Source organism: Epinephelus fuscoguttatus, linkage group LG4 (genome assembly GCF_011397635.1).
Source record: "Epinephelus fuscoguttatus linkage group LG4, E.fuscoguttatus.final_Chr_v1".
NCBI classification, from domain to species: Eukaryota; Metazoa; Chordata; class Actinopteri; order Perciformes; family Serranidae; genus Epinephelus; species Epinephelus fuscoguttatus.
The window spans coordinates 44,422,672-44,450,581 of NC_064755.1; the positions used below are offsets into that span (position 1 = coordinate 44,422,672).

Sequence of the window (27,910 nt, forward strand, 5' to 3'; positions counted from 1 at the left end):
TCTTTCACTTTTACTTAGCCTACTTTTACTTTTCTTTCTTTCTTTTTGTCTGTGCCTTCAGTAACATTACAGCCTCCCTGAAGCGACAAAGCCAGCCGATTGCAACATTTTTTTAGACGTGTTAATGATAACTGTGATAATAATATCAAACGGCCAGCGTTTTCATCCTTATTCTAAGCGAGTAGCCACAGCCAAATAGATAAGCTACTGTTCGACCTGCAACTCCCTCAAAGATTCATTGGATCCAGCGCTGCCAGACACTTGCCGCAGTGGTTCTTGTGCCAAACCAAGACACTTTCTGCAGCCTAAAAGAAGCGACGTTTGAGGGCCACCTGAAGGACATCACAGTCAGGCTCAACCGCTCCTCCACCACTGTGTTCCAGCCGATTTCATTCTGCTGGGAAGTCCGGGAGCCGCAAAGTGACAGTCCGGGGTCCTCGGAGAAACGTCTGCCTGATTCAACGCTGCTAAGAAAGTAGGCAAAGAATTTCCCTCACTTGATGCAGCCGCTGTGTTGTGATAAGAGTTGATGTTGAATAGTAGACTTAGTTATTCTGATCTTAATTTAGGTTTTGTTAGGTAAATGGTTTTGCACATAGTCACATACTCTCTCACTATTGCCAAACTGAATAACTGACAAAAGTGTTACCTCTTGTCTTAATGCATTTATACATACTGTTGATTTTGTGTTATTTCATATCATCCTCATTTACTATTCATTCACTCAGTTGTTAAATAGTTAACCTATATAAATCCTCATTTATCGCCAAGTTGTCGTCTGTGTTTATCTCTTTTGAGCAGGAACTAAGATGACTGTATAGAGAATTCATAACCCAGATATTGAGATTGATTCATTACTGATAAGTGTACTGACAAATTAATAATTGGTTTCCCGAGTCATGAATTTGATTAGTCGCTTCCCTCCATAGGAGGGTGGTGCCCCAAATTTGTTCCGAGTGCAAACATTTTCTAAAGATGTTGCTCCTCCATAAATCAGAAATTGACTGCTTACAATATCTGTACTGAGGGCCCGCAGTAATTATTCCTACAACTCCTCTATCTGTGTGTTCACTATGAACATTATTCATCTGTTGGAACATATACCTGGCTCAATGTTTGCTTTGTAGTAATATGAGTAAAACTTTTTACCATTCTTCTAAAATTCCCCTGAAGCACCCATCGAAGGCATACTTAAAATTGAAAGCTGCTCTTGAACCACTTGGAGTAAACGCACATACAGGTTCTTCTCGTATCACTCTACGGTTTTTCCCCAGCAGTCAGAAACCCTGTAGGGAGGGGGGTTGTTTTTACTGTGTGAAGCCCTTTGTGTTGCATTCTGTTTGTATGAAAAGTGCTATGTAAATTGATTGATGAAGAGTAATCTTCAGCATATTCTAACAACCAACGTTAAGTTCAGTTATTTCACATGAATGATGTAGAATGTACAGATCTGACAATAAAAATGTCCTGAAAGCTTCTTGTTGGCAGCACACAGACTATATAGTAACATATTGATGACGTTATATGAAACATTAAATATATTTAAATTACATCTTCATGTTAACTACATTTCACCCACCAGTGCATTATGACATCGGAGAAATACTTTACACACTGATCAATCTTCTCTCTTTTAACATACAGCTGAACATAATATAAACATATTGATCAATTATAAAATGATTATAAATAATTCAAATAATAATAATACATTAAAATAATATAATAACTTAGAAATAATGATGATGATATAATGTGATGTAAAATCATTTTTCGTTATTATTATAACTATTATAACTCATTCACAGTTTTTGTTGATGTATCTTGATGTAAAATATTTTTTCATAACACATATTACAACAGTTCTACTTTACTAGTGTCAGATTACTGTTAAAATGTAGCTCAGGGCCTGAACCGATAGGGCTTTGATTTTAATCCATAAAATCTTCAAATCAGTCATTAACCTCGATGGTGTAATTTAGTCCTAACAGTTAACTAGGTTTGGCAGCAGCAGCAGGTTTGATTGGCTGCAGGCAGGAGAGGTTTTTGACTTCATCTCTAAACACTGAGATGAGAATAGCCTCAAAACCACTGCTAGGTCAGGAGAAACACCGCCAACCCCACACCTGATTGACTGAAAATCTATTGACAGCTAACACATCTGTCAGGGAGCTGACATGGGGATCATCACGCGTGCTGGGTCTTCTGACAAGTATGTTCATGGGAATCTCAAATAAACCAGGGACAGAAGAACGCGGTGTTCTTGGAGGCAAATGATTAACAGGAGAATTGGCAATGTAGCTCGGTCCCAACCCATTTAGGGCTCTGTATTCAAGGAGGAGGAGCTTAAAATCAATACTCAATCAAGTCTCAGACACATGATCTCAGAGACTGCTGTAAAATGTCTAAACCAGTTTAACACACAGTCAGAAAGACTGAGCAACTTTACAAGACAAATGGTAAAGAATTCAGTCAATCATCAAATTCTGTGCTTAGGTCTAAAAGGACAATAATCAAGACCTTATTTTCATCAGAATTTAGAGCCAGTTGTCCTTATGCGAAAGATAACTGGCTCTGAAATTCTGAAGAGAGACTTTGGCCTGCTGCTGGAGAAACCGAGTAACTGTCAGTCACAACATGTATTCATTTCAGGTCCCATTCCAACTCTAGGTAGAGGAATGGAATGCTTTAGCAGACTCCTTAGCTTGAATACATGGTTGGCATCGGCGTGCCACACCCATGGGATAAAGGTTCTTGTTGGTTATTATTATAGCAGGTTTGATTGGCTACAGGCAGGAGAGGTTTTTGACTTCATCTCTAAACACTGAGAGCCACTGCTGTCCAGCTGTGTCAAGTAAAGTTCATTTTAGTCACTATTCTGCACAATTACACATTTGCCTCAGAGGGCTTTATAATCTGTGCAACATACAACACCCTTTATCCTTAGACCCTCGATTAGGATGAGAAAACACTCCACAAACCCTTTTTTGGGAAAAAATAAAGTAGACAACCTGAAAGACAAACGACACAGGAGGGATTTCTCTTCCAGGACAAGACAAGACAAAGATAACCTGACTGATATGTCATAACTCTCGTCGCCTGACACTGAGAGGAAAGCTGAGAGTCAACGATCAAATGTGTTGGCAATTTTAAAAAATCAGGTTTGAGTTACTAAAGCTGATCAGAAGTGATTTCTAACACTGAATATCAGATCAATAGTAAGGGCAATCTTGACAATATGCATGTTTATGTAGAGCATGAAAATCCAACTACAATAACAATTCTCTCAACAATGCTGACGACTGCAGAAGGTCTACAGATTACTGGAGCAGCATCCTCAGATCCTCGGCAGCAGGATCGCCATGTTGGGCCTTTCCCTCGGCACCAGTATCACCCTCAAAATGGCTGTTTACTCCAAAGTAAACAGCCATTTTGAGCCATCTAGAGGTAAGACAGCTGTAGCTGAAAGTTATTTTACTTTTGGTATCATTGGATCTTTTTGGTCCAATAAAATGAATTCTGATTCCGTTCTCAGCTGATCATGTGTAAGTCATATATGTCTGTTTACAGAGCAGTGCGTGTGTGTGTGGTTTCTCAGCTCAGGTGTGCAGTGTGTATCAGTCATGTGCAACGGGTTGATGGATCTCTAGGACAAAATTTGAGTTACTTTGACAAGTAAGTTGACGAGATAAGTGAAGATAAGATAAGATACACCTTTACTGATCCCACAGTTGAGACATTCCAGTGTTACAGCAGTCAAGGGGAAAGAGAAAGATTAAAGATTTCAATATTTAAAAACTTAAAAAACTAGGCATGCAAAAAAAGTATAAAAAAATACAAGAAACAGCAATACATAATAATAATAATAATAATGAGCAATGGATTAAAGTGAGCATATTTAGTGCAAAGTGAATATTGTATGTGCAAATAACCAACAAGGGGGACAGCAATGCTTTAGTGGTGTTTATAAAGGGTCCATAGGGCTGTGGACTTGTTGCTTGTACAGCCATCTTGCTGATGATCTTGTGGAATAAAGAGACTCTAAACACATAAGATTGGACATTTTAGGGTTTACTCGCAAGTTACCCACAGAATTGGTACATCATGACAATTTATATTGTCTGACAAACAACCAGTATTATTTGAGGCCTACAAGCTTTCCAATACACACATTAAAAGGTGTTTCCTGTCACTTAAGCTGCTGTTTCCTGTTGTTCCAATAACCAGCTCTGGGAGCAATCACCTCTCCTCACCAACCCAAATTTGATCAGAGTCACGTCAGTTCATCTGGGTTTAGTCACGTCAGGTCATCTACATGATAATCTCACTTGGTTTGAAATGTGCCTTCAAAAACTCCTCCGTTTGTACGACCATGTAGCCCAAACGCTTCACCCAACCCCTCTTTCCCAAAAAAGAATCAGGACCCCTATGCGTAAACATGCAAGACAGAGGGGTGAGGACGAAGTGGTAGGGGTGAGGGGTGTATTGGGATTGGGCCTGAATGCCCCAGCCAAACTGTTTTTGTACTAATATAATAAGCACCACAAGATGGCAGTAGCAAAATGAAAAAAAAACAACAAAAAAATGCCTACAAATATTACAACATGCATTGCATTTGCTGCTGTTAAACAGACACTTCAAGCCACAACAATCCTAAAAACAGCTGTGAAAATCCTGTAGAGAGTGATTGCTGATATTACTGATCAAATCAGATGGTAATAAAGTCATAACGTGGTGTCCTTTTGTGGGCACAGAGCCACCGTACGCACAACAGCAGCCACACTTGATCTCTAATAAACATTATAAGTCTAATAAAAGGAAACAACCTTTATGTACTTACCTTGTTATCTCGAGATAACAAAATAAAACATCCTTTTTGCTCATGACATTGGACACATTAAAGATTTGAAGAACAACCTCAGGAGTGTTTGTGAGAAACAGAAAAGTAACCGGCAGCTATACCTGTCAGATAAATGTAGTGGAGTAAAAAGTTTAATGTTTCTCTCTGACATTTTGTGAAGTCAAATTTTAAGTAGCAAAAGATGGAAATTACTTAAATTGTACTTAAGGACAATACTTGAGTAAATGTTTGCCTGAATAGAGCTTTTGAGTTGTAACCTCACCCAGTCTAGAGGAAGAACAACTAGAAGAATTACTTTATTAATAATTATCCAGCTGTGATATCAGGTGTGGCCAGAAGTTACAGATGATTATGCCTTTCAGTATACTTTTCCTCAGTACGAGATCCAAGTGTGGTTTTGACTGAACCTGGTGTTGTGGCGACTTGACGGTGCCATCTTGTGTGATGTGCTGTGCTCCAGACTGGGCGGCTTAACTTGTGATGATTAAATAAATACCAGCTGTCATTCAGTCTTCACTCTACTTTACTACCTGAAGAAGGAAGCTGTGAGATCTGCGTCGGCCAGCAATCTGCTTGCACAGTGAGTGTTTGAAATGAAGCAATTTAAGGAGTAAATGAGTCATTTACGGGAAGCTGGGGGATGAAATTAAGAATTTTAAGGGACTTTGAGTTAATATTTAGGCCTTTGTGCAGAGACACATATACATGTCTACTCTGACACTGTAAAGGAGTTCAACTCAGTTTTTGTTAATGTAGTCCAATATCACAAATAACAGATTTGCCTGAGAGGACTTCACAATCTGTAGCGCATACAACATTGTCTATCCTAACTCCAACTGAATAAAACCTGCTCTGTTCAGATATTGAGAATGTGCAGAGTTAACAAATGATGAAAACTAATTCAGTATTACTGAAGTTCATGTAAGGACACAGCAGAGGAAGGGAATGAGTGAACAAACTAGAGCAAAGAATTGGTGTGTGTTTATCATTTTGTTTAAACATTGCGAGGGAAACATCAAGTAGGCGGGTCTGAGCCTTCATTTTCTGCATTTTGGTAAAAATGTTTGTATCAATTTATGGTAGAAATGTATTTATTTATGTCAAGAAAAACAAAATTTAGATGACAAATCCAAATAGAGGTAGAATATAATGCAGTAACACTCTTGGGCATTCTGTACTGCTGTGCTTTCAAATATTTATTCTCCTGTAAATTGTGTCTTTTTATTTTATTATTTTAAGCATCTTTTTACTTTTATTTTTATCCACTTCTCATTATTATCCACTGCTCATTTTTATTATTTTTATTATTATTGTTAATTGCCGTTTCTTGTATTTTTGTACTTTTCTGCATGCCTAGTTTTTAAGTTTTTAATCTTATTTAATGTTGTCTCACAGAGGCAGCCAGCAGTCTTGACTTTTTGTTTCTTTTTCCTTTGTTGGGGGAGGCGCACAGACTCTCCACCACTGGGAAGTTTTAATTCATTTTTTTTGACAACTGCACTTGTATCCGAGTGAAACCAGACTAGAGATGACAACAAGTGTAATCGGCAAGTCGGACGACCCTTCTGCACATGAGAGGAACAACCCACCAGCAAAAACAGGGAGCTAACACTATAACAAATGCATAAGAGTGAACAAGTCATTGACTCTGTAGCCGCTCCTGTAGAAAGACTTGAGCCACCAACTTCCAACAGACATCAAATTTCGGGCATCCAGTCTTGGCTTTGGCTGACACGCCTCTCTGGTGTCCTGACGCCACTGGATTCACTGTAGAGGCTAACGCCAGGGCCACACTGCCCGCGGAAGCGCAAATTCTCGCGCGCGCCGGAGCACCTCCGTTCACATCAGACGCGCATTTCTCCACGCCGTTGACAAGCGATTCTGCTTCCAGCTCTTGTTTTTCACTGCCTGGCTTGTCAGATTCGCTCGCGGCTCGCGCAGAAAATAGACCAGACGCCGAACTGATCGCTGCAAATCGTGAGCCTGCCGCGGAGCTGCCCGGCGCGGCGCAGCCAGTGTGGGCGACACAGTCGGTTAACATGGGCGCCGAAAGGAAACTGCCTTCTCTTCTCGGCGCTTCGAGGCTATTCGCGGCGCTTCCGCGGGCGGTGTGGCCCTAGCGTAACAAACCAGCCTTCCCCAGTGATGCAGCGTACTGGTACAGAAATGGTGCCACACCGAAAGCATCAACTTTAGCGAGGACTAGGTTTGACGTTGTGCACCACAGAGGCAAACCCAGCAAGAAGTCATATGAGAGAGTCCTGACACCCACACAACCACCTGAGCTCTCACTGCAAAACACGTATGACCCATTGGCTTTCAACGAAATGTGTGATAATACTAACAAACGTTGAACCCAGGGAACCTCTTCACACCACTAGCACCAAGCCTAACCAAGACCAAAGGAATAGCCTCAAAACCACTTCTAGGTCAAGAGAAACACCGCCAACCCCACACCTGATTGACACATCTGTCAGGGAGCTGACAGAGCTGTTGCCAGGCATCCTCTCCACACATCCAAGTGATATGGGGATTATCATGTGTGCTGGGTCTTCTGACAAGTATGTTCATGGGAATCTCAAATAAACCAGGGACAGAAGAACGCGGTGTTCTTGGAGGCAAATGATTAACAGGAGAATTGGCAATGTAGCTCGGTCCCAACCCATTTAGGGCTTTGTATTCAAGGAGGAGGAGCTTAAAATCAATTCTCAATCAAGTCTCAGACACATGATCTCAGAGACTGCTGTAAAATGTCTAAACCAGTTTAACACACAGTCAGAAAGACTGAGCAACTTTACAAGACAAATGGTAAAGAATTCAGTCAATCATCAAATTCTGTGCTTAGGTCTAAAAGGACAATAATCAAGACCTTATTTTCATCAGAATTTAGAGCCAGTTGTCCTTATGCGAAAGATAACTGGCTCTGAAATTCTGAAGAGAGACTTTGGCCTGCTGCTGGAGAAACCGAGTAACTGTCAGTCACAACATGTATTCATTTCAGGTCCCATTCCAACTCTAGGTAGAGGAATGGAATGCTTTAGCAGACTCCTTAGCTTGAATACATGGTTGGCATCGGCGTGCCACACCCATGGGATAAAGGTTCTTGTTGGTTATTATTATTATATACCTTGATGCAGATTGCTGGGTGCCAGCCTCAGTCATGCACAGACAAGGCACACAGATACAGACAGCCTGCCTGAAAAACAACAGGGGTAAACATTGACAGTGTTTCAGTATCTGATACCTATATTTGACCATCACTGATGCCAAACTAAACTAGACGCCAAGGCTGAATCAGAGTTCTCTAATATAACGGGATCATTTGACCCATACAGCTGTGGCTCCTCTGTAGATGACAGGGTTAAAAATGTCAGCAATACCCCGTCATCTGCTTTAGATACTGTTGCTCCACTCAAGGTTAAAAAGAGGGTGACTAACAAAAGCTCCCCATGGTTAAACAATAACAGTGTTAATGAGAATCTGTCAAGCAGCTGAAGGAAAATGGAGGAAAACTAAGATCACAGTTCACTGTAATATATACAAAGAGGCCATGACACAGCTTTTGTCAATGACATCCCAAATCTATTGAACACACAGCCTATACTGTAGATATCAGGGAAGCCAGTTCCCAAAAATTTTAAAAAGAAAGCTAAAAACGGATCTGGTAACTTTAGCCTTTAACTTGCTCTGACTTCCTGATACAGGTCTGAAACTCTTTTTACACCCCACGCTGCTGCAACACTTTTAAAATCTCACTTGGTTTAAAGATGTATAGTTTTACAATTCCATGGTTTCATGATGTCATTTTTTTTATTACTTTTATGATTTTAAGGTTTATGGTTTTGCTTTGATTGGTGGGTGGCAGATTCTGGGGCAGCTGTGGGCCGTACCCGGCACAGACAATACCCGCAGTGAGGTGTAATGGAGATTCATTATGTGATCTATTGCCCCATGAGTATCATCTGTTTGACTGAATTCAGTTGAAGAGCTGTGTTTGAATGAGCAAGAGAGAACAATGATTGAGTGCAAACTTGACAAACTCAAAATGTCTTTAGGAACTGTTCATAGATTCTGGTCAGTTCATACATCCGTCCAAACAAACATTTTACCCTCACTCCTAACTCTTTCACTGCAGCAAGTGACTCTCGATTTATGTTTGTGCTCAGTTCATGATGGACAGGAAACAGCGTTGTGTGAGGCTGTCAGTAAATCCATCCAGAGGACTCGTGGATGAAAAGTTCACCATCTTGGTCCAGAATGTCTTTCCTGGTTCCTACCTTACCATCCACGCCCTCCACCAGAGTGAGGAAGGACACAGCTGGGAGGCGTTCGCTCACTACACCGCTAACGCCACTGGGACTGTGAACGGTATATAGTTCAATATCTAGTCTTGGAAAAAAAACAGATTATTGAATTAATTGATTGAGAGTTGATGAAAAAACTTTTGAAAAGTTTGTGGGGTAGGTTTGTAGGCATTCAAAAAAGCAATTTATAAATGTCCCTGGTTTTGGTAAATTAGGTAAATGTGTTAAAAGAATGGTAAATTTATTTGAGTATTTTACAGGCTTCTTTGTTTGAAATTTAAAAATAATAAATTATGTAGCATAAAATGTCGATCTGAATGGTGAACCTGAACCTGAATCACCAAATCCATTAACTACAAAAAGTTTGGAGGAAGATGATCAATTTTGTAATTTAACATGTCGAGAAAAGCAAAATAAGCCCCTTTTACGCCACAGGAACTTTTATCAATTACCCAGGATTTTGAGAAACTCCACTGAAATTACCTGGGTAAAAAACTTTCCCTCAACCCCAAACTCAAAAAGTACCTAGTAGGGGGGCAGGACTTTCAGATTACCTGGAATTCTTGAGGGGCGGGGCTGTGTGCCGAAGAACACTGATTGGTGGAACACACACTTGCAGCGCTCCACACTTCCTGGCACAGGCAGCCGCTGCAAACTTAATTTCATTTCTACATGCTTCACTTCGTGTGTGTTTTGATTAAGGATGGGTACTGTTGGACTAAGAGTCTCATCCTACTCTCCAATGTGCTATGTGTGAGCTCAGTCCTGCGTGTTCTTTAATGAAGCAATAGGAGAAGATATTCGGTCTCAGTTAATGTAGTTTATTAAGCAGTAAAGGAATAAAATTACAGAGCTCTGGGTCTCAACTTCACGTCCCTGACGAACAACAAAGGTGTGTCAGTTCACGAAGTCTGACCTCCTGTCCTTTCCCTGACCCAGTATATTTGAGCGTAACAGAGTGTCATTGTGCACGCAAGGCGTTGTCCTCTTCTCATTGGCAGTTCCACTTCCTCCTTCACCACACCACGCCCCTGCCTCGTGTTAATCTGACTCCTTCCCGCTGGCGGTGGGGGCGTGGTTCCTGTTTTGAAAGACAAGAGAACAACACAACTCCCTACACGTGCTGTACCTTACTATCTGTACATCACTTTCTATTCTTTTTACCATATATGAAACTAATTATCTAAGCATTGCGATATGTGCTCCTCAGACTTCATGTCTCTTCCTCTCCTGTACTTCTCCACTTCTGCAAAGCAAACACATTCAGATCAGCTGAAATCATCTCAGTATTCTCATTGTTCACATATCTAAAACTTATATAGTGAAACACAACTGATAGTAAAACACATAAAATCATTCTATTCCCAACAGTACCGAAACCCAGTACTGAATTAGCCCCGGGGCTAAATTGTCAAAGACTGTAGTATTGATTAGCACCAACGGTATTGGTTCTCCTCTGCGCTCTGTGTTGCGCACACATCCACACACATACACAGATACACAGACGCGACACGGTAACTGGGGAACAGCCGAGTGGCCCCGGTGGAAATGAAGTGAAGATAACTCAAAAATGACTCGAGTTGACGGCAGCTACACTCATTACTGTAAGTGACATAAAACCTTAATGAGTAAGAAGCCAATACTTTATCAATACATGTGTTCAGTAGCATGAACATTTAAACACACAGACAGCGATATTCAATATGCTCGGTCCACAGTCTCTCATCCACCGTTACTAATGTGATGTCTTACACAAGGACAGCACGCTAGTTCAGCTGATAGTGAATTGTTCCTAATAAGCTCAAATGACAGCTGTCTGTACGTAGACTAACTTAGTTTGACACTTATCTTAAAATACTTTTAAACTTAGCTGCTGGCTGAGACGAACAGCCCCAACTCTCTACACCAACATGTAAGCAGCTAAGCTGGGGGAGCCAAATACAGGGCACATGCCGAATCATTTCCATCATCACGCTAATTTGAATACATTTACCGGAACTTTGAGGTACGGTGGAAACCACGCAGATTACCAGGAATTCTTTTACCCAGGTAAATAAATTCCTGGTAATAAAAGTTCCTGGAAATGTTGGTGGAAAAGGGGCTATTGATTCAAATTGGTCATTTGAGTTTAAAGAAATCAAATAGTTGTTTATAGCTATTCTTTTATTTTACAGTATCAGAGGATCCCAGTCTGGGCGGGACATATTTGGGGGTTGAACCGATGGGTCTACTGTGGAGCCTCAGACCAGTTCCAGGCAACAAACCTGGGCTCAGGTAGGCCAACAAGGGTAGAGCTGTTCAGATGATACCAATCAATATCGACACAAATATCAGTATCAAAAACTTTTTCCTATCATACCTTAGGCTGAGGAAGATGAACGTCCAGACTCCCATGGAGGTCACAATCTCTTTGTACCAGGGTCACCAGACTGAAGGCTTCCTGGACCAGGTGCCTCTTGCCAGTGTCGTGGTGGAGCGTTGGTACATGGCGCCTGGTGTCCAGCGGATCCCGATCACAGATTACGGACTCAGTGCTGTCCTCCACCTGCCCCCAGGTAGGACCAGAGGAGAGTCTGGAGGGAGGTGTCCTGTGGGTAAAGCCCAGGTCTACAGACTTTCTTTTAAGGCTCCTACAAATTCAATTCATAATTTGTCCTGTTGCGTGGGGTCAGTGTGGAGTTGGTGCATTGAGGTCGAGGTGGTTAAAGGGTGTTTAAACGTCCCACGTCACCACGTAAGATGCAGGTTCACATATCATCTCATTAAAAGTTGTCAGCATTTACATCTTTATATTTAGCCATGACTACATCCTCCTTGGCCTTGACCTTGACCTCCTTAAGTCCTAAAAACATTGGTGACCAAAGGTACATCAAAACTGGACAGACTGGTACTGTAGGAATAACTGAATGAAAAAATGTTGAAATAGAAATATTCAAAATATTTCTAGTTGAATTTACTCCAGGAGTTCTACTAACATACACTATCAGTGTAAGTACAGTTCACCTTAATTAAACCAGCACAGATGGTGATTCCCAAAGTGAACACAACTCACCCTGAGGAGAACATGAATCAGGTACTAAATTTCATGGCAATCCATCCAATAATTTTACCAAAAACCAAAAATGTCAGCATGCTGGTGCTGCAAGAGGAAAGACCAGAGGATCACCAAAGTCATTAGGATTCATCCTCTGAGAACCATGAATATTTGTACCAAATGTCACGGCATCCATCTGATAGTTGTGAGATATTTTAGGCTGAACCAAATACCCACAGATCAGCATCATCCATTGAGCAATGCTGTTAGCATGGCTAATAAAAATAATTGTATCCATGTTGGGTTGGGTAAGTTTACCCTTGGTCCCTCCGCCCATTGACATATTACCGTAGAAGCCACATTGGCTGTGTCAGAAGGTTTCAGCGATACGTCAAGGTTACCCACCATATTGGAGAGGGCAAGACTTGCCCATAAATAGTTTTTTGCCTTTGCACCAGCATAGCCGTGGCCTGAGGCTATATGTTTTCAAGTTGTCTGTCCAAACTTCTGTACGTCCCATTCTTGTGAACGCGTTATCTGAAGAACACCTTGAGGGAATTTCTTCAAATTTGACACAAATGTTCACTTGGACTGGAAGGCTTTTACTGTGAAACATTTGCAGAAACTTGGGGGAGGTTATTGAGTGCAGAGATGGCAGACGGGACAAAGCTCTTGTTGAAGCGTGCTCGTCTCCACCTCAGGGTCCTGTATCTGCGCCCAGACGGCAACAGTGTGAAGTGTGGGTTGAGAGGGTGATCCGAGTCATTGGTTATTGTTCGCGCGAGACGTGTGACAGATCGGTGGTTGAGCTCTGTGAGGTTGGGTATGGGATGGTTGATGATTTTGGATGCGGTGTGCGTTATTTTTGTTAGTTTGTTCCTGTTAGGGGTGGACAGCATGTTGTAGAAACAGGGGGAACAGTACAGAAGGATGGGTTGAATGATACTGGTGTACAGTAGTGACAGAAGGTGGGGGGCAACAGAGAGGGCACGGAGCTTGCGGATGACATGGAGTCTCTGCTGGGACCTTTTGTGAATGTCGGTGATGTGTTGTGATGTGAATACAGTGACTTGCATAGTTTGCACGCTACTACCATCTGGTGGCGCTTTTTACGTTACTGCAGCAACATTTCAGCTGGGACATCAACAGCTATAGTGACTGAAATGATAGTAATAATAATAAAAACAGGACAAGAATGATGCAGCGACATCATGCATATCAGAAAGACGATCAGGGATGATTGGTGTGGACCATCGTGTAGTCTGTCATGTCTGTTGGCCCAGTCACAGTAAGATTTTATGACTCCACAATCGCCTAATTTGACATAGTGACTGTTTGAACAGACAAAAATGTTGTGTAGTCTGAACCCGGCATAACTCACTCCTCTAGTGTCCAGGAGTGATTCGATCCAAACTAGCGAGATTCTAGTTTACTAAGTTAAAACGTTTTTTTCTACTACATGCAGATCGTAAACCTTCAAATATAAAAACGGCCCACTGAAATTGGTTGAGGAATATAAATGTTAATTTGCTTTTTATCCAGAATAAAAGCAGCTCTCTAACATGGTGGCGACATTGACGTACGATCAAGCAGCCAATGAGCCATCTATGTTTTTGTATCTAAGCCTCTACCTACCTACCTCTACTTAAATCCCTGAACCTCCAAATCAAAACTGCTAACCCAGTAGGTGAGTCTAAACTGCTATAGCCCTTTTTATTCAGAGATCACGTGATAGAGAAACTATGAAGTCCCTTCCTTACGCAGCCTCTGCATTTTTACACAGAACCAAGTGTGTGATTTTAGACAGCATGCTGACATCACAGAATCAAAAGAGGCATGATGGGCGTGACATGTAACACAACAGCATCTGCCTCTAAGTGTGACGCATAACATATGCATCAGCAGCGCTTTCTAAACTATAACATTGGTATAACATGATATTAACAGTCATTTACCATCACTGTTATAAGGCGGCCGATCTCGTCCTCTGCTCGGAGTTGAAGGAGCTCCTGGACCTCATTGCTTTGTTTTTGTGGACGTTTTCTGCCACCGTTCTTCTTCTTTGAGTTAGCTGCTAACTGATATCAGCTACTTTTTAAATCTCCAGCGGTGGGTTGCACACATGTCGTCAAAACGTCACACCCGTGCTGCTCATGATCCCGTCCAGCCAGTTGTCATGTCTCTACAGACATTGTTTCTGTGCCGTTACTACCTCCGATGCCGAATTAAATACAAAACAACTTAGTCCCGCCATTTTGTAATCGTACCTTTAGCCCTATGGGCCCGAACGACACGTAGTGCGTCCAAATTCATACCTGTTCTTCTCTGTGGATTTTCTCCGCGACCACGGAACTGTAGCTTTCCGAGAAGGCCAAGCACTTGTCGGTAGTCCAATATTTTCACAGCGAAAAAAAATGATAAATTTATGCTAAAATGATGTATAACAGAGCTTTCATACAGCTCTGCACACACATTACTCTTGGATGGATTACTCGCAAACGCAGGCTCACACAGAAATGCCACGCATATCACATGAAAGCGCAGGAGCAGAGCTTTCCAGGGATACCACACACATCATTGTGCTGTCATCCCATCACGCTATAAATACAGATTAATTGTCTACAAAATAAAAACCTGATGAATTTCTTTACAACCCATTATACAGATCTTGTTATCAGTCACTTCATATAGTGAGGAATATCGTATCTTACCACGTCTTAGGCTTGCGTGTGTTTCTCCCTGTCTATCCACATTTGTAGTCCGGCTTTCAAGATGCAAATATCTCCATATTGTGCAGTTGACACTCCATCAAACTTTGTATGACAAGACCAGCCACTTTACCTTTGCGCACCCAGACAACTGCAGCCTAATTATGCATGCTGACAGGGCCGTAGTCACCATATACATTGAGGGGGACACGTGCCCCCCCACCAATGCCCAAAATTCCCCCCCAGTATATAACTGAAACTGATAAACAACAACAAACTTTGTTTACTGCAAACAAAGTGGCAAATATTATCTTGGAGGACATCATTGCATTTGCATTGCATTTCTATGATCTTAGATGTAAATATTGCATGTTTCTTTCAGATAAATCACATTTTTGACTTGTGAATGAGTCAATGGAATTTCTTGCAAGAATGAAAAAATACTGGCAATCATGTCCGCCTGGCACAAACCACATGTTTTGGACAGCTGTGAAGTGACAGAATGTCCCAGCATCATGGTTCTTATATTGCCAGATTCCAGAGAGTCTCCCCTCTTCATATATGACAGAATATGTCTTCTTCCAACTTGCTATGGTGAGATACATGTAAAAATGTAAGAATTTAGTCACACGGATTTGTTTTTTTCATTGATATAAAAATCAATATAAAATACAGGCACATAGAAGAACATGGAATGATGGCAAATCTGGTTAGCCCAGATTGTCCTGAAAAAAACAAGATATAGCATGTGTATGTAGCCTTTATAATGACTGTGATATGAGCTTAAAAGTAAAGGCAGTAAAAATACCCCAAAAACGCCGAGGGCCCAAAGGGTTAATACAGAATGGCGAGGCGGGGTAACGGTGTGGCATTCCCGCCTTGAGGAGGTACTGCCTCCAACCCACAATGTGTCAAAGCACTGTAATGATCTTAAAGAGCATGTCCTGCAGTGAGCGGGTCCTGGGATTAATGACTCTGTCTCTCATCAATCTGCAAACGTGTGCCAAAAAGCTCCTTACACCCTGAAGGTTAGAGAGCAGAGCACGCACCAATCAGAATGTCAACTGAATCTTTTTGGTATTTCAATTACTCTGAAGGACCAGGACCTTTCCCCGGCGTCCTGGAGCTGTGGGGGGGTGGAGGGAAGTTGGTGGAGTACCGTGCAGCGCTGCTGGCCTCCCACGGCTTTGCATCCCTGGCCCTCGACTACCTGACACCTAAAATCACCATGGAAACAGGGAAGATGGTGGACAATGAGTACTTTGAGGTAAACCCAAGTCCAGTTCACTCATCTTAGATTTTAGCTGCTAAATATTTCACTTTCTTTCCCAGCTTGTTGCTAACCTCAAAACTGAGAGATACAAGTTTTGTTTTCACTCTGGAATGTCATAAAGTGAAAACAAATTAAAGTTGACTCCTATTAAAATATTTTGGTGTGTATTAACGAGTGTATTGACAGCTTCTTTAAGAAAATAATAATGGCTAAGTAGCTGTTGTCAACTGTAGCACATTGCAACACTTTCCCATTAGGATAGAGAACAAAAGAACATCTTAAAATCCTTGACGTTGATTTGATTTAATAAAATGTTGTCAAGACCGGCCCCTGTCCTCGGAGCTATGTGAGATTGTTGTCACGATTCCAAAATTATGACTTCGACATGATACCTGCCAAAATATTTCAATCTCAATATTGAAAAGATACCACTGCAAAGACCTAAAATGTCAGCAATGGACGAATAGATGACAGAACACAGAATTTCAAGGTCCTTGTTCTTGTTATTAATTTAGTTGAAAAACGAAAAGAAAATGTTTCACCCACAAAGCCAGGAACATAGCCTCTGATTGGTCAACAGACTCAACCCCAAGAAATCATGGACCGGATAGCTAATAACAACAATGACAGTTTTCAACATGGAACATGGATAAATAATCACAGAAGACATTCAGGTTTGGATTTATCATTATAGATTTATTTTAAAAAGATGCCGCCATTTAAGGCTAGATTACAAAGCTTCTGAAAGGGACATGATTCCACCGGAGCAGCACAACAGTTAGCGTCTGGTCAAATAAAAGTAAGTCTCTCTCATGCAGCATTGAGGCATTGAATGTTAGTAGTGTTATGTCATGTATGACATCACTGACCCCAGAGTTAACTTCTGTAGTGTCCAGTATGTCAGATTCTTTTTCATCAGTGTGACAGATCCACTCAGCTCATGTGGAAAAGCTCTGCTTCAGTGATACAGTATGCAGTTTATTTTCAGATTATTTTTCATTTGCACGATTGGACTGCATGGAGCATTACACTTTCCCGTACACTAGTTTACTTGCTCCAGGTCAACAAGCACTGCTCACACACACTGCCCTGCTGTTGCAGAGAGGCAAACTCTCAGTCCTAGAGTGGTCTCCTCTGGTCTGAATCAGGGACTCATGTTGTTCCAAAGTTGTATAATTGCCTAGAGTTGGTTGGTGTTCTCACGGCAGCATTTACAAGAGGACCAGATCAAATGCCTTGTGTGAGAAAGCTGCTCTTGATTGGTCAGAATTTCCATGTGGGAAAAATCCAGGAAGTAAAGCAAACGTTGAAGAAGAGTACACTTGCAAGATAAATGTGACACTTTCTAATGTCACAATGGAGGGACAACTACGCAGGTTGATTTTAGCGCTGCTCATCGTGGACTATATTGCTGTCATTGTTCATTTCAGTCAAAGCATACAGTTTGAAAACGAGGCAAACGCGGCTCCAACTAGAAAACAATGTTTTGATGCATTGGATGTGCTGAATGTGCATATTAAGGCAGTACAGGAGGAGGTGCACATTAATAATCCTCCAGGACTGTAACATGCTCATGTTTAACCCAAACAATGTGTCATGTGACTGCAGTTGCTTCACATCCAGGTCGCAACACCTTCTCACCACAAACCAACCGCACCAGAGTTCCTTTGGAACCGGACTGAGACCACCTCTTCAAGAAGGTCTCGGTCCAGTTGTTTTGGTGCACACCTGAGTGTGATTACTGTATTCACACCTGCCCAAACACACTACACTGAGGGGGCAAACCAACTTGATTGAACTGACGGACAGGGCAAGTGTGAAAGCAGCCTTAGTAAAACAATGCCATTGTTAAAGTACTGGTACTAATAAATTGAGGTACTGTAACCAGTTCGACAGCAGGGTATTTTGATGAGTAAATACACCCAAAATCAGTAAACCCATAAAAAACTTGTTTCGAGGAGGTGTGTCCAAAAACTAGAGGAAATGTCATTCACAGTTTTAGGCCACCACACCACAGTAAAGTATGTTTCTGACATGTTTCCCTGCTGCAGAGGGCGTACAGAGTTCTGGAGCAGCATCCTCAAGTCCTCAGTGATAGAATCGCCATTTTGGGTATTTCCTTCGGCGCCTGTGTCGTCTTCAAATTTGCTGTTTACTCCCAAGTTATGAAGGTAAGGAATATGTGACTAAATCAAAGCTTAAAGAAGCTCAATGTGGCTGTAATTAAAGTAAGTGTGGTTTTGAAGGAGATTAGAACTCAGACTAAATCTACACTGAGTCAAACACTGACCCTTGTTAGCTAACCATATTTTCTAAGCTTGGTGAGTGGTGAATATCTCCTCCAGTACATTGATTTTCATTGCCTTTGTCTCTGTAGAGATTCTTCCACTTTTCCACTTCAGTGGGCTGTTACTGGTGTAACTGGTAGTTCCTTTTTTCAGCAGTATTTCAGCTTAGTTCTTTTGCTGCTAAATTGTTTTCAAGCTTTTGAGCTTTAGAGACTGTTTTTTTTTTTTGTGCGTCTTTTTATGATGATTTGCAGCAGTCATTTCTGTATCTTGAAAGTGTGTGTGTGGTATTTCAGGTCAGGTGTGTGGTAGCTATTAGTGGAATTCATGAGCAGCCGTTGGACGGGACGATAGCGGACATCTTAGCTCACTATCACAAGTAAGTTGTTCTGTTGTCACTTACTTTGTCCATTATGTTACACACATAGACTCAACTAACAAATTGTTTTTTTTATTCAGAATTTAATGGTTCAGATCTGGAGCTAAATGCATTGAACTGTGTGTAGATTTACGACTAAAACTGTGTGAAATGGGGAGACAGAGAGTGGGGGGACGACATGCAGCAAAGGGATGCAAGCCGGAGTCAAACTCGCAACCACTGCAGCGAGGCATCACCTCTATATATGGGCGCCGGCACTATCCACTAAGCTACCGACGCCCCCAAAGCTGGAATTTTATGCCATTATTCTGCCTCACGTTCTGTATAAAAGGTACGACCACAGAATGGGGGGACTGAGTTGTTTTGCCTTTAAGCCGGCCATCGGAGGTAGTAACAGCTCCTCTCTGAGACATTCCTGGATCAAGCGTTGACTTTAGTGTCTGTCGATTTAGAAACGCTGCAAAAACTCGCTACAACGAGGCGAATGAGGTGATCTCCCGTGATCTGATGCTGCCCATCACCACAGACCCTGCATTCAAGGTGGATGTAAGTGATACATGTTTTCGGAACACCTCTCAAAATAACATCAATATTGCATTAGTAAAATAAATTTTGTGTTTTCTTTATGCTTGGTTTTGTATTGTCTGACAACAGAACAGTTAACGAGTGATTTGCAATACATTATCACCTGTGGAGCCACATGTATTGTAGATTTTGTCCATGAAGTATATGTGGATCAAATCACCTCTCTAGCTATGAAGCTGCAGCATGTGAAGAAATCTGAAAATCTGTTGTTTGTTCATGAAGATCCCCAGTAATCTCTGCTCCGTTTCCTTTTCCTTTGATAACCTGTCCAGGTAGTCAGTGGGACTGATTACCCAGGCCCCAATAAGAGGGGGGCGTGGAATTAAAAATCTGGTTTTGTTTGCAGTTTTTCTTTATTTCTAAGTAACTAGTGCCATAACCACATTAAAACTGACTGACTAAATTAGTTGAAAGACTGAACTTTGAATTAAAAATTGTGGAAGCCCTCGAGGCTGGTCTCATCCTGTAAATCTGCAAAATGGTTTAGTCCCCTCCCGCACTAAATGCAGCCCGAGCCAAGTGAGTGACTGCTGGAGCACCAATGTACACATCTTTCTCCAAGAAAGGGACATTGGGGTTCACCAGTTGTCACCAGTTGTCCTTTGTCTCTGAGCAGGTGGGACGACTCCAGTGTCCTCTGTTGCTGGTTGTAGGTGAGGGTGATCAGAACTGGCCGGCCTACGAGGCTGCAATGGACGTGAGTTTCCTGACATGACGACATCCTGTATTAATAAACCACCATAGTCCAGAAGTTTGAAGTCATGGTAGAAAGTGGGATGAGAGAAGTTTAGATGAAACTTGATAGGGCTGCCCCCGACTAAGAATTTTCCTAGTTGACCAACAGTTGTCATTTAGGACTATTAGTTGACTGGTCACCTGCATGTTTACGATATTAATTTAATGATGTATTTTGGACGGGGCAACACAATAGTTTGAGTTGAAGGTGTGAGAAAGAATAGTATCAGTAACATTGTTAACACTGTGCTACGTTACAGAGAAATACAAACCGTACTAATGAACCTTCATTAATATAGGCCTATATTTTATCTCCAAGTGCACGTCACACACTGAGCGAGCCGCCTGTTAATGACGCTGTGGGCTAATGGGCATGTAGCTACTTCCATGTTTCACATGATATGTCATGTTTGTAGTCGACCAATGAACATGAGTTTACATATCACCTTGGGTTCGTCCTTCACCTTCTCAAAATGATCCCACACTTTGGACACTTATTATCCGCCCATGGTGTGATGGCAAGATAAAGTGGTGATTAAACTGATATTGATATTTTTAGGTGCGATTTGCTGCTGCCCTCCACAGGAGTACATTGCTGCCGCTTCTCCAAACTGGAGGAGACCGACATCTACTTTATTTAATATAGTAACAATGGATAAGTACCCCAGACAACCCCACTTCAAAAGATCTGAACTGTCTCTTTAAGAAGGAATAGAACAAAGTAGGTTGTTTGGTGGTGTTTTCTATGTTTCGCCAACCACAGCATGTAGTTGATAAAACAGTTTCACCACAAAGTGCTTTGCTGTTTTGCTGATCTTGGATGCAAATGAGTACGAAAAGAAAATCCAACAATATTAATGAGTATGTGTTTTATTTTGAACTTTTTTCCCAGATGAAGGAGATGATGGAGCGGGCTGGGAACAGCCACCTGCTGACCATCCTGTCGTACCCGAACGCTGGTCACCTGATCGAGCCACCGTTCACGCCGCACTCCAGAACCAGCCTCTACAGAGCGGCTACCACAGGGAAGAAGAGTAAGTTCACATTTAAAATGGGAAGACATCAGCCTGATATTTGCAGACGGCAAGCCATAGAGCATTAAAGGGACAGTTCACTCCCAACATCAAACATGCATACATATCTTTCCTCTTACCTCTAGTGTTTTTTATCAGTCAACAGATTGTTTTAGTGTGAGCTGCCGAATGTTGCAGATATCAGCCGTAGATACAATGGAACTTGACAGCACTCGGCTTGTGGTGCTTAAAGAAAAAAAAATACAACTGTTGGGAATCAACATATATTTACCTCACACGATGGCACCAAATATGTTGGGGTCAACATATTAGGCTTCACACGGAGGTACCAAATGTGTTGGGGTTAAATTGGCTATCGGAAATATTTAATAATTATTGTTAATAATTAATAATTATGTTAAATAATGTGACTTAATTAACATTAAATCACCTCGTGGGGCACCATTCCCGTAAAGGGAAAAATGATAGCCAGTTAAAGATATCAGTCTCATAAAATAGGCTAAACTATTAATTTGGAGTTTGATTAATAATTAAATTAATGACAACAACCAAAATTAACGGTAATGCCTGAAGGATTTCGGAGTTCTTGACGCAGCAGAGGTTGACTATTCATTCACCCTTGTGCAGCATTAAACAGACAGCAGGCATGATACCAAAGAATTATATTTATTCACAAATTAGCAAAGCAAACCAAAACACACAAATTCTAACTAACTATATACAAGCTTGGTGTGTATATGTGTGTGTGTGTGTGTGTGTGTGTGTGTGTGTGTGTGTGTGTGTGTGTGTGTGTAAGAGAGAGAGAAGAGAAAGACAAAGGCGGGTGTGGTGATCAAGGAGCCGTTTGGCCTTCAAATCAAAATGGCTGACAACAGAGAACTACCAAAATGGCCGAATCAAGGCTGACTTCCGGTCGGGCGAGGTGTTTGTCTGACCGTGTGGTCAGGACAAAGACAAAGGAAAAGAAGCGGGAACCTTGAAATGCCTGTTTGGGTGTAGCTCTGTTGAAAGCTTATTTGTTAATGAGTCTATGTCAGTGTGGCGTGTGTTGCAAACGGTCTGAATTAGTGCAGAGATCGTTTAGTTGCATGCAAGAATCTGTTTGTGAACAGTATTAGCAAACTAAACATTTAGCTGTGGCGAAGCCAACTAATCAATGACCTAACTGCAATCTATCACAGCAATAACTAATAAACAGCATCAAATCACATACAGTTGTGCCCAGTTGTTACGTTACCAATCCTTGAGTGGATGGAAGAAAGAGTCACTTGGTGGTGCTGCTGTTAGCCGGCAGAAGAAGGCTGGGAAGATGGTTCCTGCTGCAGTCTTTGTTGGGTCCTTTGTTCCAAAGGTTCTGATCCAAGGAAGCTGGTCGCTCAGGGTCCTTGCACAGTTAGACGCTGGGTGCTAACTCACTTAGTTCCTTGTTGCTGGAAAGCTGGTTGCAAAACTTGTGTTTGCAGGAGAGTCTGTGATGAATTGCCCTCCCTTTAGTGGTTTGGGCTATGGAGCCAGGGTCTAGGCCTCTGGACTGTTCCAGGCCCAACCGGAGAGAGAGGTGTTAGCTGTTCAACAGCTGGAACAAGAAGAGGAAGTTCTGTGGAAGGGAGCAGATCTTGTACAAAAAGCCTGTGACATCACAGAGTCACATGTCACTGAAAAAGTTCTGTCCAATCAAGTTGTGACACTTGAGTCTCACTGAGGTGTGAGGTGAGACCTCCTGTGGAGATGGGTGCCACCTAGCTCTCTTTGTTTGAAGACAAAGAGCATGCAGAGGGAAAAAGCTTTTAAATCTCCAGTTATGATTTTACCAAATGAAAAATCATCTGTGGTCCTGTGAATCCCAACACAACTCAACAGCAATGTCTCTTTCCAGAAATGTTTCATGTTTCATGTTGGACTTGTTTTCTTTCTATCGAATTCCTGTGATGGCCTTGCTCTGAGACCAGAACAAGGAAAGGAAGCATGCGTGGGGTAAACCAAAATAAGAGTTTTAAAGCAGTCACACAGTGAGATGGTCATCCCAAATTTCTGACACTGTCAGAATTTTATCCCAGACTGTGGATTGCAACACCGTGACAAAGGCCATCCTTCAGCCTCTCTCACTGGGCGACATAGGACCACCGTTTTAGAGCCACTACCAAAGATATCGCCACGTTTCTTTCACAGTGGTCATCTTGGGACCAAATCGCACAGTGTATACTGGGCTTTAAAGGAACATGGAGGCAGTGACTAGCCGCCTCCATGTTCCTTGATTAGCCTCCAGCCAGGAACCAGGACGCTGCAAGCACAAAACACAACACAGCAATAAGACAACGGACACCAGCCCTGGCAGAGGCCCTGGGGCTATAACACCACACCTGCCAACTGTATCACCGAGCAGATGTAAGTGTGCATCTACACATGTACGAGAAGCTCATGCTCGTGACAGTGTGAGATGTAAGCATGACTGGCTTCCACAGCTGAGGTGTAACTTAAAATGCAGCGATGTCTTGGTAAAAACTACTGCTTTTCCTGCCGGACAAACAGTGACATGTCTCTAAAAAACACCCATGTATGGTGCCTTTAAAGCAACTATCCATCCATCCATCCATCCATCCATCCATTTTCATCTGCTTATCCGGGGCCGGGTCGCGGGGGCAGCAGGCCGAGCAAAGCACCCCAGACATCCCTCTCCCCGGCAACGCTTTCCAGCTCCTCCTGGGGGACCCCAAGGCATTCCCAGGCCAGACAAGATATGTTATCCCCCCACTATGTTCTGGGTCTGCCCCAGGGCCTCCTTCCGGTTGGACGTGTCCGAAACACCTCAAATGGGAGGCGCCCAGGAGGCATCCTAGTCAGATTCCCGAACCACCTCAACTGACCCCTTTCGACACGAAGGAGCAGCAGCTCCTCACCCTATCTCTAAGGCTGAGTCCAGCCACCCCACAGAGGAAACTCATTTCCACCGCTTGTATCCGTGATCTCATTCTTTCAGTCACTACCCAGAGCTCATGACCACAGGTGAGGGTTGGGACGTAGATGGACCAGTAAATCGAAAGCTTCGCCTTCTGGCTCAGCTCCCTCTTCACCACAGCGGACCGGTGCAGCGCCCACATCACTGCAGAAGCCACACCGACCCGCTGATCCATCTCACGCTTCATTCTACCCTCCCTTGTGAACAAGACCTCGAGATATTTGAACTCCCTCACTTGAGGCAATAACTCTCTTCCAACCCAGAGAGAGCAATCCACCGTTTCCCGGCAGAGAACCATGGCCTCAGACTTGGAGGTGCTGACTCTAATCCCAGCTGCTTCACACTCGGCTGCAAAACACCCCAGTGCATGCTGGAGGTCACACTGTGATGAAGCCAACAGAACCACATCATCTGCGAAAATTCTGAGGTCCCCACACTGGACCCCTTCCTCCTGATAAGAGACTACATGGAGCCGTTGCCCTGTGGGCCCACCACCAGCAGGGATAGAAAGTGCATTGGGTGCCGGGCGCCAGGCAGGGCCCCTCGCGTGCTGATCCCTGGAGTTGCGGACTGGCTTTAAAGCAACTAGAAAAACAAAAATGACTCGCGATGTTTTGTTGTTTGTTGGTCTTAAACAGTGGTCTGCAACTTGGCCGGTGTCCACCTCCGGATGAAAGTCAGCTCATATACTTAAAAACGTTTATACGATAAGTATGAGACGTGCTAATGTAACGTATCCGTAATTTGCAGAAACAACATTTTCTTCTGGCGACTGGGCTGCAGTGGAAAGTATCTGGGACTGTCCCCGTCACAGTAGGCACTTCTTACCTGTCACATATGCCATCTTCTCAGCTCACTCAGTAGTTTTCTCCTCTCCTCCACTTCCACTTTCCTGGAGCTTCACGTTGTTGTGCTGTCAGTCGTAGAGGCCGAGGTGTTTCAGACTGAAGGTTTGAGAACATGTTTTTTGCAGTGGAAAGAGTTTTTGTACGACTACCTGCAGCAACAATGTTATCATCTTTCCACCTGACAGAATCACAGTCATAGGATTATTTCCAGCCACTAAGGTAAGCATTTCCATCTTCCAAACTTTGCTTTGTGACGTGCGTGCGCAGAGCGACGATTACAAAAATGAGTCCGCTGATGTGATTGTTGTATTTCAGGTAAGTAGTGATGTGATAGCATTGTAACAAGTTGTTTGGTTTTGGAGTAACTGTAATATTATTGTTGAAATTTTATCAGTAGTTAGTTACACTATTCGTTACTGGAAAAATATTATTACTGTAACGCATTACTGACCAACACTGCTGTCCACTGAACATTAACTGACTGTGTCTGTCTCTTGTTGTGATTGCAGTAATAATTCTGTGGGGTGGAGAGATGGTGGCGCACTCTCGTGCTCAGGAAGACGCCTGGAGGAAGATGCTGGCCTTCCTGAGGGAGAATCTGCTCGGGGGCATAAAACCTGCTGTGACCTCATTATCACACCTGTAACACCAAGTCACACTGAACCATCACTACCAGAACATTTATGAAATATACAGTGATGGAATGATGTAAGCTGGGTCAGTCAGTTTAATTAAAGTCATGCTGATGGTTTAACATTAATGAGTTACAGATTCTGACCTTCAGAAGGTTTTAATCCATCATAATCACATATACAGTCATTTGTATCCCTGCTCTTCAGTTTGTGATTTCCCTCCTTCGAGCAGACTTTGGTTTCATTTGTCAACATCAAAGTTGTGATCTTGTAATGTCCTGCCGAGAGCAGAGAAAGTTTTAAGATCAGTTTCAACCACGAACAACAAAGATTCTGATTGAACTCTGCAGCCAGCTGTCAGACCTGAGAGGCCCTGTTCTTTAAAATAACTTCTCACATTAACTTTAATGTAGCAGTGGATCAAACACGATGTTGGTGTGTCCAAAACAAAAACTCTCAAACTGACCTTTAGGCTCCTCCTCCACTCGCTGAAAGGATGCAGCAGTGAGTAGGGTTGGGTACCGAAAGTCGGTGCCTATATGGAACCGGTACCTATCCAACCAATACCTACCGGACCGAAAGAAAACGCACATTACGGTGCCTCCTCTCGGTGCTTTTTTCTTTAATGCTATGTCTCCCTCTATTGGACGTTACATGTAACAGAATCATTCATTCATTCATTCATTCATTCATTCGTTCATTTGTTGAGTGTATATTATTATTGAAAGGCACGCGAAGCACCGTTGGGCGTCACTTCTGTTTACGTTAAACTATGTTATCGAACACAAACGATACCCAACCCTAGCAGTGAGTCAGCGTGGTCACTGCGGATCAAATAATACAGCCTGTTGAGAATGAAGCTCTTCCATGTATTTCATTAATAAACAATAGATCCTTTAGAATACACCAACAAAAATACTACAAATATATAAAGAATGCTTTAAATACACAAAAGACATGAGAGAAATTTATCAATTTTTAAGCTGGTGGACACAAAGTGAAGCAGTTTGTTTTCTTATGATGGTTCTGATTGTTTTAATGTCATAAATGTAGGAGGGACACCCCTTCTGAACTCTACCAAAACCTAAAGTAAAGGAACAGGGGTGAGGTGGGTCACTCTGAGGTCAAATGTTTATTGCTTTGGTCGTTTCACCTCATTCCTAAGGAACTCTTTCACCATCATCCTGGTGTCAAGGGTGGTAAAGGTATCAATTGGAAATACTCCAGATTTAAGTTTTGATTAACATCCTGGAAAAATCCAGGGTTGTTGACAACACTGCCAGACCCAGGGTCATTAACTATGCGTTTAAGTTCACCACATCCTCTCCCCTTTTTGTCACATCCATGGGAACGGCCCAGCTATACCCCGGATCCCACACGGGTGAAGATAAGAAAACCAGATGTGGGGGTCATGAATTCAGTATGCATTCCTGAGCAGAGACTAATTTCTCTTGGAACCAACTTGAAATGTCTCTTAAAAGTAAAACTATACATTTTATCCATCTTCTGACATTGTAACTGTGCATAATCCTCGTTTGTTAGTTGAATGATTTTTTTTCTCAATCTCATGTGTTTAATCCCTCATTCAACATGGAGTCATACTGCCATCTTGTGACGATAGTTAAGAAGGGTTCCCGTAATTAATATGTGCTTTCTCATTTAGTATGTTGATGCAATTGCAGACTAGTTTGTAGTGTTTGTGCACGAAACATTTATACTTGTGTTCCGCTGATATATGCATTATAATAATCATATTAAATTTAATTTGATGTTGAGAGCCGATTTTGACCATAATGGGAAGAGTATGTGTCAGTCGCGTGCAACATGTTAAAGTATTTAATCTCACAAAATAAAGTTTCATTAAAGCTCATTAAGTTTCCTCCGAAATAAAGTAATGTCTAAACTATGAGACCCGCCTTGCCTCGAACACGACACCTCAAGCTGGTTTGATAAAACTCTTGAGCTCTGCACATCTCAGCCTTTTCTTTCACTTTTACTTAGCCTACTTTTACTCTTCTTTCTTTCTTTTTGTCTGTGCCTTCAGTAACATTACAGCCTCCCTGAAGCGACAAAGCCAGCCGATTGCAACATTTTTTTAGACGTGTTAATGATAACTGTGATAATAATATCAAACGGCCAGCGTTTTCATCCTTATTCTAAGCGAGTAGCCACAGCCAAATAGATAAGCTACTGTTCGACCTGCAACTCCCTCAAAGATTCATTGGATCCAGCGCTGCCAGACACTTGCCGCAGTGGTTGTTGTGCCAAACCAA

General features: G+C 42.2%; 1 protein-coding gene across 2 annotated transcripts; it reads left to right on the forward strand.

Moving 5' to 3' along the window:
* The first annotated feature begins 29 nt into the window (after positions 1–29).
* Positions 30–27,573, forward strand: LOC125887024 (peroxisomal succinyl-coenzyme A thioesterase-like). Of its 2 annotated transcripts, none has more exons than XM_049573502.1 (11): positions 30–475; positions 9,028–9,229; positions 11,340–11,439; positions 11,530–11,720; positions 16,005–16,174; positions 18,232–18,351; positions 18,765–18,847; positions 19,300–19,393; positions 20,049–20,129; positions 21,060–21,201; positions 25,515–27,573. In XM_049573502.1, exons 2-11 carry the CDS (start codon positions 9,031–9,033, stop codon positions 25,649–25,651), a joined length of 1,317 nt encoding a protein of 438 aa, XP_049429459.1. In that variant the 5' UTR covers positions 30–475; positions 9,028–9,030; the 3' UTR covers positions 25,652–27,573. The 2 variants fall into 2 exon arrangements, with proteins under 2 accessions (XP_049429459.1, XP_049429460.1); XM_049573503.1 differs by lacking the exon at positions 30–475 and adding an exon at positions 5,306–5,441.
* The last annotated feature ends 337 nt before the right edge of the window (positions 27,574–27,910 follow it).

Coding starts and splice junctions, on each gene's coding strand:
- LOC125887024 (XM_049573502.1), top strand. CDS start 9,031: ATGATGGACAGGAAACAGCGTTGTGTGAGGCTGTCAGTAAATCCATCC. Junction 9,230..11,339: donor CGCCACTGGGACTGTGAACG/GTATATAGTTCA, acceptor TTTATTTTACAG/TATCAGAGGATCCCAGTCTG. Junction 11,440..11,529: donor GGCAACAAACCTGGGCTCAG/GTAGGCCAACAA, acceptor ATCATACCTTAG/GCTGAGGAAGATGAACGTCC.